At 36.4% G+C, this 13,043-nt stretch overlaps 2 protein-coding genes across 7 annotated transcripts in view; both read right to left on the reverse strand.

The window, feature by feature from the left end:
• Positions 1 to 9,222, reverse strand: part of LOC141443918 (uncharacterized) — a 30,457-nt gene extending 21,235 nt beyond the window's left edge. The window contains exons 1-4 of one of the 2 annotated variants that reach the window (XM_074109298.1): positions 9,094 to 9,222; positions 3,439 to 3,517; positions 1,480 to 1,581; positions 14 to 114 (exon numbers count right to left, since the gene is read on the reverse strand). In XM_074109298.1, the coding sequence (XP_073965399.1) occupies positions 14 to 114; positions 1,480 to 1,581; positions 3,439 to 3,517; positions 9,094 to 9,132 (321 nt within the window). In that variant the 5' untranslated portion in view covers positions 9,133 to 9,222. Of the gene's footprint in view, positions 1 to 13; positions 115 to 1,479; positions 1,582 to 3,438; positions 3,650 to 9,093 lie in introns of those variants that run through there. The other variant, XM_074109297.1, reaches the window with a different exon arrangement.
• A 1,377-nt stretch (positions 9,223 to 10,599) lies between these two features.
• Positions 10,600 to 13,043, reverse strand: part of LOC141443926 (juvenile hormone esterase-like) — a 142,233-nt gene continuing 139,789 nt past the window's right edge. For all 5 annotated transcript variants that reach the window (XM_074109333.1, XM_074109329.1, XM_074109328.1 and 2 more), the window contains one exon: positions 10,600 to 12,662. In XM_074109333.1, coding sequence (XP_073965434.1) covers positions 12,041 to 12,662 — 622 coding nt within the window. In that variant the 3' untranslated portion in view covers positions 10,600 to 12,040. The remainder of the gene's footprint in view (positions 12,663 to 13,043) is intronic.

Consider the following 13,043-nt stretch of genomic DNA (forward strand, 5'->3'; position numbering starts at 1 on the left):
AGGTCGAACTTACCGGGTGCGCGGGGAAAACGGGTACATCGTGCCGCCAAACGCTGGAGCCCAGCGCTGCGGAGCCGGCCCCTTCATCCAGTACTAGCTGGGATAGAGACGCTTCTGTAGATAAAAAAATATTTTTCTCAAAAATGTCCGTAAAAGTTGACATTATTCTTTACATATCAGAAGGTGAAGTGCATAGTTTATGGTCAGCGAAAAATTAAAAAGTTAAAAAGATTGCAGGCGCGCTAGCTCGACAGTAATGAATTAGCGCGCCTGCAATCAGTCACATTTTTTTTAAGTTAAAAAAGGCCATGGAAATGTTGGCACAAGTCGTATACAGCCAAGTCTAATGGCCGGTATCAGATATTTTGTTGGAACTCCGGACTTTTTCTATTGGGTCTGAAATAGCTTGTGGTGTTTTCGGTGGAAAAATACACCTGCAGTTTATTTTTAATGAAAAAAAGCGGGAAACATAAGAAAAATATTGGAATAAAACTAAAATTTTACAATATATTTTGAGAAAAAGTTTTGTTCTATTTCAGAATTATTCACCATTTTTGAGAAAAGCTTTATATTAGTCTCGGCTGGAACAGCAATTGCTGGCGAGTCCGTTTAATACTCATACTCAGCCAGCGATTGCCTACTTCCAGGCCACGACATAATCTACTATTAAATACTAGCTTTTCTGCTGACTGCACTTTTTTAATGGTATTTGCAATGACCGAAACATGTTTTTATGCCGAAACAGGCAGACCGCCTAGGAACAGGAGCCCTGCGAAATGCTGCTGAAAATATATGCCTCTGATTTATGTTGTAGGTATTTATGACAATTAGGCATAACGCGATTTAGGCTGATGAATAGTTGGTCTGACAAAGATATAGCTTTAAAACGAAGTAAGCAGTCTGCCAAAAAGGCTAACATCGTCCTAGAACCAAAGCTAATTTAATATGAAGTCCCTCTACGCATTAATTACACCAGTTTGAAAGGAAAATTATGACAAACATTGCATTATGACTTATAAAATTATGATTGGTTTTTTGGAATCTTTTTGTATTTTTTATTTCAATTCCAAATTTTTTGTTACTTTTACGGTCATCCCGTAAAACCCGTATCGAAAATACAAACTGAAATATAGATGCACAGAAAAACCAGAAAAATAAGACCAGCGCTGGGAATCGAACCCAGGTCCTCGGCATTCCGTGCCGCATAGATGTCGCTGCTTAAGTGACTAAATAAGAAACAAAACAGGCTGAGATATGTGTGCATAGGAGAAATCCGTGTCTGTACCGTTGTCAAGCGGTGGCGTAGCGGTATAGCACGCGGCACGGAATGCTGGTTTATTTTTCGGGTTTTTCTGTGCATCTATATTTCAGTTTGTATTTTCGTTATAAAATTATGGCAGTGGAATGTTTTTGTTGGCCGAAACATGACTTTTAGGCCGAAACCGAAACTTCGGTCGGACACTAATGAGCATCACTCACCGAGCTGGTCGTTCGCGTCCCCCATAGAGGCATTGAACCGGCGACTGCTCTCCAACTGGGAGGCATGCTGCTCATGCTCCAACTCCCAGTCGAAACCGTCCGCTAAAAAAAAAGGAAATATACCAAACGGTTCCCGTTGGCAACACCAACCATTTTTTTTTACGAGGGGCTACTACGAAATTCGAAAATCGAAGGTCGTATTGTACCGTCCCGCGGACGCTAATATTATTTAATGCGAGTGAGAGGGATGGTACGATACAAACATCGATTTTCGAATTAGTAGCCCTTCTGCGCCCGCGATGTGTACTCTTATTCAACCGTCAAGAGGTTTTTCCGAACCGGTGGTAGATTTTTTTGACATTCATAAGTGCTTGTTATAGCCTAAATTAAATAAAGATATTTTGACTTTAACTTTGACTTTGAATCAGCAACATTTTAATTATATACTTATGTTATTGCTAATTAGGCTATTGATTTAAATAATTTTGATAACAGGTAATTTGTAAATTACTATAAAATGAGTTATTTCATTAATGCTCATATCCTTTGGACCAATAACTTAAGAGCTTTTATACCTGCTGAGCTGGCAACGTTGCAGTTTTGTTAGTTTTTCTCGATTATTGCATAAAAATTGAATGAAAATTAATAATGTTGTCTGATAGAACCCTTCTTAATATATAAGTCAATGTGCCTACTCCAATAATTATTCGTTATAGACTTTTATTTTCTTTAAAAACCGGTCGGTCATAAACATTCATTCGTTTTTAAGGAATATAATGAATTATTGGAGTAGACACATTGAACTTATAAGAAGTGTTCTATCAGAAAACATTTTGAATTTTCATTCAATTTTTATGAAATAATCTAAAAGAAATGTGCAACGTTGCCAGCTCAGCAGATATAAACGCTCTTAACCAACTTAGAAAAGTTAAAACCACCCGACTCTGTTATTTGAAAGTTCAATATCTCAAAAACGGTTGAAGTATATCAATCATAGCTAAGAACCGCCACCAACAACCTCACTTTCACGTTAAAAATCGCATCGAAACCGGTTTATTTATTTGAGAGCTACGATGCCACAGACAGGCAGACAGATAGACAGACAGATGGACAGACATTGGCGTCAAACTTATACACAACACTCCTCTTTTTGCGCTTTGTATAGGTCGAGATGATGAAAGATTTCTTACGTGTGTGCCCCTTATTTCGCATAACATTAATTGTCATAATATGATTTCGCATAAAAGATTTGGTATAACATTGAACTGGACTGGCATAATAATTAAAAACACTTATTCAGCATAATAATTAAATAACATAACATTATTCAACTGTAACTTTAATTGTCATTAAAAAAATCATTCACATAATATTATCAAGTGAGTGATGGGTCAGGGCGAAACCGACTAGGCGAATATAGAAGAGGGGTTGTAGGTATTTTTTGTAACAGCCCAATAATAGATATTTCTCTTAGTAGTTCACTTTTGAGATTTAATTATGTAAAAATAATCAACCATTTTGTCAGTATGACTGGAAAATAAGTAAATTAGTAGGATTGGGAAAATAATCAACATTATACTTTCTAATACTGATGCAAAGTAACGTTATGCTTATTAAATTTATGCCAACTCATCGCTATGCCAATTTAAATTATGCGCATTAACATTATGGGCACAGATGTGGTAAATAATGTTTTGCCATCGTATTTTGTCAGAGAAGTTCGTATTTAGCTTGCTTTCTCACTCTAGCTTACTGAGGTTTACTGAAGTCTAATTGAGAAAACAAGATAAATTACGAACTTATACGACAGAATACGACGGAAAAACAATATTCACTAGAGCCGAATTCGGTTATGCGAATTATTAATTATGCGAAATAAAGTTATGCCAATTTGAATTAGGCATATTATTACGTTATGCGAATTAATATAAACCTATTTCTTAGAATACTATCACTTACCCTGGCCGAAAGTTTCGTCGTTGAGCGCATCATACTCGTCCTCAGATGGCTCCCCGCCCCCTTCATCATCATTTAGGTTCTGGAAAAGGTTAAAAAAAGCTTGAACCTTTTCACGTCCGCACGGACATAGGAACAACGAAGGTCCAATGCAGTCACACTTCTTCATGATTAGAGCGCGAAAACAACTGGAGTTGAACCAGTGCGAAATCGAACTGACACCTCTCGTTGTTCACTCTATAAGATCACCTTAGAGTCATTAACACGAAAGGTGGGGGCAAATGATTGTCATTAACTACCTAATTACAAATAGAAATTTAATTGCTACCAGTTTTTGGGGATTTTGCTTGCGTACATTTGAATTTATAAATGTTGCGAAATAATTAGATTTGTGATTAAACAATAATTCCAAAACGTGCCGAGGGTTCCATTCGTTACTACTTTAAAATAATCTGTAAAAAAAAAAATATTATAAGCGTTTTTGCTGACTGTTCTGTTTGTTGACTGTACTTGTGTTGGCATTTAGACTACATAAGTATACAGATGCGAATAATGTTTGTTGTACCTATGGGAGCTTAAATATTTATTTTATTTTAATTTAATTATTTATTTTTAAAGTGGTTATACAAATAAAGATTCTGTGAATATTTCAAGCGTCTACCTGTTGCCGTAATTAATATCAAGCAAAAAAAGGAAAAAAAAAATTAAACACGCGTTTGTTGTATGGGAGCCCCCCTTAAATATTTATTTTATTCTGTTTTTAGTATTTGTTGTTATAGCGGCAACAGAAATACATAATCTGTGAAAATTTCCACTGTCTAGCTATCACGGTTCATGAGATACAGCCTGTATGCTTAGTGTATTTATTTTCCCGTTCACAAAATACGTCTCGATCGCGTTCGCGTTAAAATCTCAATTTGTATGGAAACACGGACAGCGCCTCTAGCGCTAGCGGAAAGTTTGCGCAACAACTTTTGTGTGTAGGTTTTGCTACGTAAACTATTTCGTCCGCGTATCGTAACGAAAACGGGTGACGACGCCGCACCGTGGACATGTGACGTCTTCGAATAGTAAACGAATGTTTTGTGAAAACGCCACACTATAGGCACTGGTGACGGACAGACAGACGGACGTAAAGCGGATTCTTAGTAATAGGATCCCGTTTTTACCCTTTGGATACGGAACACTAAGAAACAAGTCTCGCAACTCAATTCTACCGTAAAAAGTCGTGAGATCATTCATACCAAGTCAGTTAATTTAGTCAGTCCCAAAAGACACGAGATATTAGACGACCAGATGGCCTAGTGGTTAGAGAACCTGACTACGAAGCTTGAGGTCCCGGGTTCGATTCCGTGTCGGGGCAGATATTTGTATGAAAAATACGAATGTTTGTTCTCGGGTCTTGGGTGTGTACTATGTATTTTAAGTATGTATCTATCTATATAATTATATTTATCCGTTGCTTAGTACCCATAACACAAGCTTTGCTAAGCTTACTTTGGGACTAGGTCAATTGGTGTGAATTGTTCCCGTGATATTTATTTATTTATTTACCTCGACGTTTCAACGACATTACAGTGGCCGTGGTCACGAGTAGACTATATTACTCGTGTGTTTAAGCGTGATAAGTCCCGTTTGTGGTATTTTGACTATAAATAGATTGATTGTTTTAGATAAGTAGGTGGCACATGAATTAAATACCAAGTAAGTACCAAATTAAAAGAAAATATGTAGGGATTTTTCCTTTTGGCATAAGGTACCCTAAAAACACTTCATTATAGCCCTAAAAACCAGATTAACATTCAATTAACTTGATATTATAAATTAGCTTCTTTAAAACAAATACATAATTAGTTAATTGAGTTGGTAAGTAATTTACGTCATAGCTATTGAACAAAATCTATAGGAGAATCCAGGAACGCACTAAGTCGCGTTCACATTTATCTGTTGTGTTGTGATGCTCTGTCTCTCTCTTTCTCTATGGCTTGCGATGCGACACAACACAAGCCGTCACATCTTTCTAACAAGGAGGCTATGGTACAGTCAACTAGAAAAAGATCGATACGGTCAGTTACAAAAATATGTATAAATAAAATAAAATAAAAAGCCTTTAATATTCCCTGTCTCCTAGTGTTAGTATGATTAGTTTCATTTATTTTGTTTATTTTCTTCTGAGACTTGGGCCCCTTTTTGAGTGAAGGCCTCCTCCATCTTCTTCCACAGCAGTCTTTGGCAGTTACTTGTCCAGTCGGTTCCAGCGATTTTTGCAATGTCGTCAGTCCATCGCATCACTGGTCTTCCAACCTTCCTCTTGCCTGCTGGTCCTGGCCATCTTGTTGTTTGTATTGTCCACCTCTCGTCAGTGTATCTCGATATGTGTCCGGCCCACCGCCACTTTAGACTAAGGGCCTGTCTAAGCGCATCCATTGTCTTTGTCTTCTGCCTTATTTTGTCGCTTCTTATTTTATATATTTTTCTAATGTTTTAAATACTCCTTTCCATTGCTCTTTGTGTTGTTATAATTTTCTGTTTCATTTTATTTGTAAAACTCCATGTTTGACATCCATACAGCAAACAAGGCAAAAGGCAGCTATCAATCACAGTCTTTTTGATATTTAAAAAAAAATATGTATACACGACTTTATTGGCTTAACATTAAGGTCGCATATAGATATTTTTGTAACTTTCGCCGTATCGATATCTTTGCAGTCGACTGTACAGCGGACGAATTTGACCTTGGAGGCCGTGTCCGACTGGGTTTCGGCCAACTTGGTCCAGTTCAATGCTGCCAAGACCCAGGCGTGTATGTTTATTGTTTACTGCTAAGAGGAGACCATTCACCTTGGCTCCTACTTTCCAGAGTGTATCCTTACCTAAAGACCACCTTGAGCTTTTTGGATTAGATCTTCAATCTAGTCCCAACTTCGGTGAGCTCGTGTGGGCTTTTCGGGTGGGATCTGGTCACATTCCACTAAACTATTTTTTCAATTTGATGAGAGCTGTACAATCACCTTTGTGCATAGGTTGTAATAAGTCTGAAGACCTCATTCATTTTCTTTTGGAATGTGATCAGAATAAGGACATCAGAGACAGGTATTTGGATGGTATGGGCTTGTTCAATGGATATCTAAATGTGATTCTGAGTCGACCACTTTCAGAAGGAGCGATGCTGATTTACAGGTTCATTAGACAGGCTTTTGCATCCAGAGATGTGGTTGCAGTGCAAGGAAGAGAGTAATATCTGTAGTGTGATGTATATGACTGAGGCTCCCCATGAGGCTGCCATAGTCACATTTGGTGTACTAAAGCCTCATTAAAATATTAGATAAAAAAAAGCTGGTGCAGCTTTTGAGTCCAGAGCGAAAACGGCTGCTAAAAAACTTATTGTCCTAAATAAGGTGCGGATATTTCACACCGGAACAGCTTTTTACTCTTTACAAAGCGCAGGTAAGATCATGTGTCCATACATTACACCTTTGGGACGGTTCCACCAAGTATGAGTTAGCCATGTTAGACACGCTGTTAATTTTTTAAATTGCACATATCATAACCAAGTGTAGATAGTAAAGGTCCCAAATAAAAATATCCCCTTCTTTATACAATGATCCCAAACACAAATCACATCCAGTGTGTCAAATTGTTTGTACACTGTTCCCGTTGTTCCCGGTTGTTGTTCCCGGCCTGGATAATACCGGGATGGAAATACCGACCCTGTTTTTCTTGTATACGCCCATAGAAGCTCCTGTCAGTTTCTATGGGCGTGTACACAAAAAACAGGGCCGGTATTTCCAAGAAAGAGTGTCAGCCCACACACACAAACATAACGCCTCTATTCCCAAATGGGGTAGGCAGAGCACACAAAACGTTACTGCTTCAGAGCCACTTTTAGCAATTTTAGGTTTTAAGTTTGACAAAAACGGTACTATAGTGACTGGTTGCTAGCCTGTCACCTACGGTATACCTTAACCTATATCACAAAATCTATATCTGTGACCTAATCCTCAGTCGCCTCTTACGACATCCATGAAAGAAATGGAGAGGTGTAATTCTAGTGATATTTATTAAACACTTTTTTTTATAAAGGAAAAGCTGGATGAGTAAGGGTGAAGTCACATCTATAAGTATTGAATTGCATTTTGTAATACAAAAACGCAATATTGTATGAAGATGCGCCCGCATCAATTCACCCTTCGGCATGAGGACGCACTTCATACAATATTGCATTTTTGTATAACAAAATGCAATTCAATGCTGATAGATGCGAGTTCACCCTAAAGCTCAACATAATGTTGGTGTTTCTGGTAAACTGCAAACATTTTTTTTTTATCCGACTGGATGGCAAACGAGCAAGTGGGTCTCCTGATGGTAAGAGATCACCACCGCCCATAAACATCTGCAACACCAGGGGTATTGCAGATGCGTTGCCAACCTAGAGGCCTAAGATGGGATACCTCAAGTGCCAGTAATAACACACGACAACATATGTGAAAGAGGGCAGTGCAGCTTAAAATAGTATGATGCTTACTTAAACTAAATAATTTAATACTGTCAATATTGCATGATCTAAAGTTTATAATCGTTAGCATGTCATAAAACAATAATGGCGATTGACGTGTCTGTCAACTTGAAAGTTCGGACTTTAGCAACATATTCATTTGATAGGAACTTGTTTAAAAATTTATAGACCACTTATATGGCTGATGGTACATGGAAGTTAATTTTCTGTAATAAATCAGGCCAGTCTAAATTACTAATTCAGTTTTGTCTGTAAAATTGGTATTATTTGACATAAACAACAGTGGTCTTTTTGCTTAGAAATGTTTTTACTGCATTAATGTATATCCTTGTGAGTTCAATTTCAATTTATTCCCATTTTTAGTAAAGAACAAATTAACACTTAACAATAATGGCTGAATGTACTTTATAAAGCACAAATTGTTCATTGAATAAAAAAAATAAGAAATGTTAATTGAAATAATGTCCAAAATAACACTAGTGACCCAGAAATCAGAAGATTATATATTTTTCACATGTAAATACTCTAATCTAAACACATGTTGTGATCTAGTTGATTAGGTAAACATTTTGTGTTCTGTAGTTAGTACAGAATATCAACATGTTTAACATACATAATACCAACATGTGGTATCCATATATAAAACATGCATTGCAAAACGATGAAATCACCAAGCAAAAGTATTTAGCAATACTATTAAGAACTCAAAGCATGATTACTCAATAATACGCACTTTTTTAAATTAGTGTCATAACGTCGTTTGTGGGTATTATTATCGTTTCCAAGGATGAAAAACAAGCGGGGACACACAAAACTCATATTTATGACGAATTTGCTCGCAATCTGGATGTAAACAAGTTACAGAAATAACAAGTAGACACCTATATGTTATACACTACACACCGTTTCTGTATTTTCTAGATGTCTACGTGGTAACTAAGATGAGTGTGGTTGGTATGTGTGATTAACAGGCGTTTAGGTAGGCTAATGTTTAGTAGAAAGGCTAGAAAGTTTAGAAAACTGGCTTCATTTGAGTCACATTCGTTTTGATGAGCATGCTGGCACCTAACTTGTTAGGCAGAAAACAGCGAGTAACTCGCCGTTTTTATAGTTTTATCTGGTGGAGATGTATAGAAGCTTACCGATAACGAAGTATCGTATCCGAAGAAAGAATCTGCCATTGGATTTTCTCATATATCATGGACAAAAATGACATGACTTGTCACACAAATTAACGTTGCAACGGTGATGGCGGCGGCCATTATAATTGGGTTGCCTACGCCAGCGAAGAGAAATCTACCAAAAAGTTACCAAAAAGTTTTGCATACGAAACGAAACGGATTTCACTGGAAGGTAAACACAAAATTAGCTATTTTGCTGTTGGACTAAATTAAATAATTCATCCTGTTACTGGGTATCCTTAATATGGGTGTTTGTATGTTAATTTACATGAAAAAACCGAGAAAAAAAAGACCGAGCAAATATAACAAAACGATATTTTAAATGGAGGGATATCTTACTCAAGTTTATTTAAGGACAAATATTACTTTGTCACTGTATTAAATTACCAGCTTTTAGTGAAATGTAGTAGTAATTTAATACGTGTTTAGTAGTAAGTTTCAAAAGTGGCAACATCATGTTGTCAGTTGTCAAATTAATTTTTAGTGTCAGCAACATTGAAATTCAACAGCCACTTTTGCCTTTCAGCCATTTATTTTTAATGTTTATTCGAGTCATTTTTAATTCTTTCGCAGTTTATTATTACTTGTACTTATTGTAAATAGCAAATGTATAAATAAATTATTTTCCGTTTAATTATTATTATATTATTTTTCGCTGAAAATATTTTCAGCATTATGAACAGAATTCTATTATATTGTGTTTTATTTGTGGACTCATTTATGGCGGCAAATTACAAAATACATACATAATGTGCTCTTGACCGTTTTGACCACACTTTTAATTGACCGATTGATTTTTCATCGACCATTACCTCTCCTTTATCGTTTTCTATTTAGATTTTACCAAATAACGGAAAAATACATTAGACAATGGCAAAATAGTCCTCTGGTATGCCTCTGACGGAGAGAGCCAATTTAAAAAAAAAACTTACTGATTTGTAAATTTATTGAGTACTTTTAAAACTTTATTACGTAAAATATGTTGTGGTTCATAGAAAGTTTATTCCAACCTTATCTTAAAGCGAAGAGGTAATAACTCGTGATAATAACAGACAGACATACTTACCATCCCATTTGTAATATTGGTAACAATTTTGAGTGATCGAAGCATTTAATTTAAGTAGTGAATATTAATTGGAACAGTATCTCATCGGTAAAAGATCGCTCTTAAGCGATAAGGTCGCCTATTGGTTACCTTGTAATTTTCTCTCTTTGTACCTGTTTTCTGTATCGCTTACCATTTCTGGTCAACAGAAATGTATATGGATATGTACTAGTGATGTACTACAGTAAAGAGTCATTCTATGTATGTTTTAAATCCTCGATTATTCCTTGGCCTTGGAAAGCTGAGACATTTTAAAGAGATATACCCTTTCAGGAAAAAGATCGGATTTCGGATCGGATCGGAAGGACGAAGCTGTAAGCGTAAGAAGGAAGAAATATAATGAAGTTGATTAAAAATACAAGTATTTCGTATACTATAGTTTAATAATTATCCATCCGTCATATACACTAATCCATAATCAAGCAGATAGTATACTTATATACAAATACGAATATACATTTGAATTATCATCATTTCTCTTTACTTTGGAACTAATTTGTTCAATTTAATTAAATAATGAAACTTATAAATTCCAATAATTCATGCCAAATATGCGAATAAATATATATTTTTTAATTTTAAGACTAGTAACTTTTTAACCCGACTACAAACGATTTTTTATAACTGCCAAACAGTGACATTAACAACAGATATGGCTTGGACTTCTTTGTCTTAGAGGGAAAATAAACAAAATACCATTGCAGACATGAGTGGCACAAAAGAGGGGAAACCTTTGGGCGGCAGTGGGAGACCATTCAAGCATAAAAAAACATTTACTTATGTTATTTTTTTTTTTGGTCTTTATGGCTTTATAACGAAATTTAAAACAAAATCCCTCAAAGAGGGCTATCGTTTTTGTCTCACTAGATGGCGCACTGTTGCGTGAGGTTTTTAAGTATGGCTTTCAGTCTTTTATTACGGGCGTGAAAACAAAGTTTAGATTAAAATCATATTTAATACCTTAAAACCGTACCATAAAAATATTGAGCATGCCACAGTGTTGCATAGTCCCCGTTTTGTTCGGAAAAAAGGAGGACAAAGGTTTTGCGAAGGACAAAACTGTCTCAAAACACATGCATTCATTGCCCCGGAACGCATATTTGCCATAATTAATTTCAGATATCGCAAAACATTCACAAAATTATTCTAATTATAAATAAATAATTAGAATAATTTTGCGTAGCTCAACCGAAAACTATGAGATTTGACATTTCGGAGACCTCATGCTACACTAGCGCCTCTAGTGGCGAATTCATACGCGATAGCCCTCAATGCATGACATATATCTATCCCTAAAACTTATGCATTAATAAAAAAATGCTCAAATATAATTTTCACAAAAAGCTCAGGACGTGGCTCAAAATCCAGATCAAATAAATTTTTGAACTTGCATAGTACGGGTAATTTGTCAATCTCTTAAGAATCACTGTCATTTGATAGACTTTCAAGTCCCAGTTTTTCTGGCTGGGTCAAAGTAGGTACTAATCATTTAGCGTGTCAGCTTGACTATGAACGTAGTCGGGTTTTCTAGTTATAAATCAGTATTTCAAAAGGCACAAAAATAAAAGGTTTAAATCTAGAAGGCACTTTGAATTGTTCCAAATATTTAAATAATTACTCTGCGCCGTAAAAATAAATACAGAAAAACATTCAAAAATTCAAAACTTAAAGTTACAATTTATTCACCAATAAATAGACAACCTAAAAATAAACGGAATACAAATAAAAATTACATACAACGGAATGTTTGGGAAATAAGTATAAATTAGAAAAAAAAAACTTAACTAGAAATTATGGCTGCGTTCACTTTTTACCACCGAGCGATTCGAAGAAATTCACAAATTTATTGACGCCAATGTTCTTTGGCAAATCATCTTCTGGAGGATCGTTAGCTCTGATCACATCCTTAGGTACTCCATTGTTTTGCACCATCTTAATCTCATTGGAAGGTCTAGGTTTCCTGTCAGCATCACCATTAAACCCATTCGCATGCCCATTCGCCTGAGGCTCGACATCAACAAGCGTCTCTTCGACTATCTCTTTCACAACTTCTCCTGTTTCAGGTTCAACCGGTTCTGTCTCTACCGGTTCGGGTTCCACCACTTCCGGCTCTACGGGTTCGGGTTCAACCGCTTCCGGCTCTACGGGTTCGGGTTCAACCGCTTCTGGCTCGACGGGTTCGGGTTCTATAACTTCTACAACCGTTTCTTTGTGCGCCTTCACTGGTGTTTCTTCAGTGTTTGTTTGAGGATGCTCCCAGATTTTGAAGTACTTGCTGTAAAGGTCATCCCAGAACTCCATCTTTTCTTTGTCTGGGCTGGTTTGGATGGACAGTTCGGTGCCGATATTAAGGTAGTACAGGTTGTCTTTTGTCACAGGTTGCCAGGTGACGTTGATGTAGTGGTTTTCGTCGGGGGTTGGGTTGCTGTGGAAAACAGTTCTGTTTAGTTTAGTAGTTAAGTGATTAATCCTCACTAGGATTAGACCTATTATGGCCTCTCTTGCAGAGGGTCGTGGGTTCAAATCCTGACTCGAACCTCTGAGTTTTTTAAAAGCCATGTGCGAAATTAGTTACATTTGAAATTTACAGTGAAGGAAAACATCATGAGGAAACCTGCACAAACTTTCGAAGCAATTTAATTGTGTATGTGTGGAGTTTCTAATCTGCATTGAGCCCACGTGGGACCTACGGCCCAAGTCCTGTCGTTCTTAGAGGAGGCCCGTGCCTTGCAGTGAGATATTATTATAGGCCGATATGATGATGAGATGAAACAAAAATTCTAACAAATTATCAAATAAAAAGTTG

The sequence above is a fragment of the Choristoneura fumiferana genome, chromosome 28 (assembly GCF_025370935.1).
Source record: "Choristoneura fumiferana chromosome 28, NRCan_CFum_1, whole genome shotgun sequence".
NCBI lineage: Eukaryota > Metazoa > Arthropoda > Insecta > Lepidoptera > Tortricidae > Choristoneura > Choristoneura fumiferana.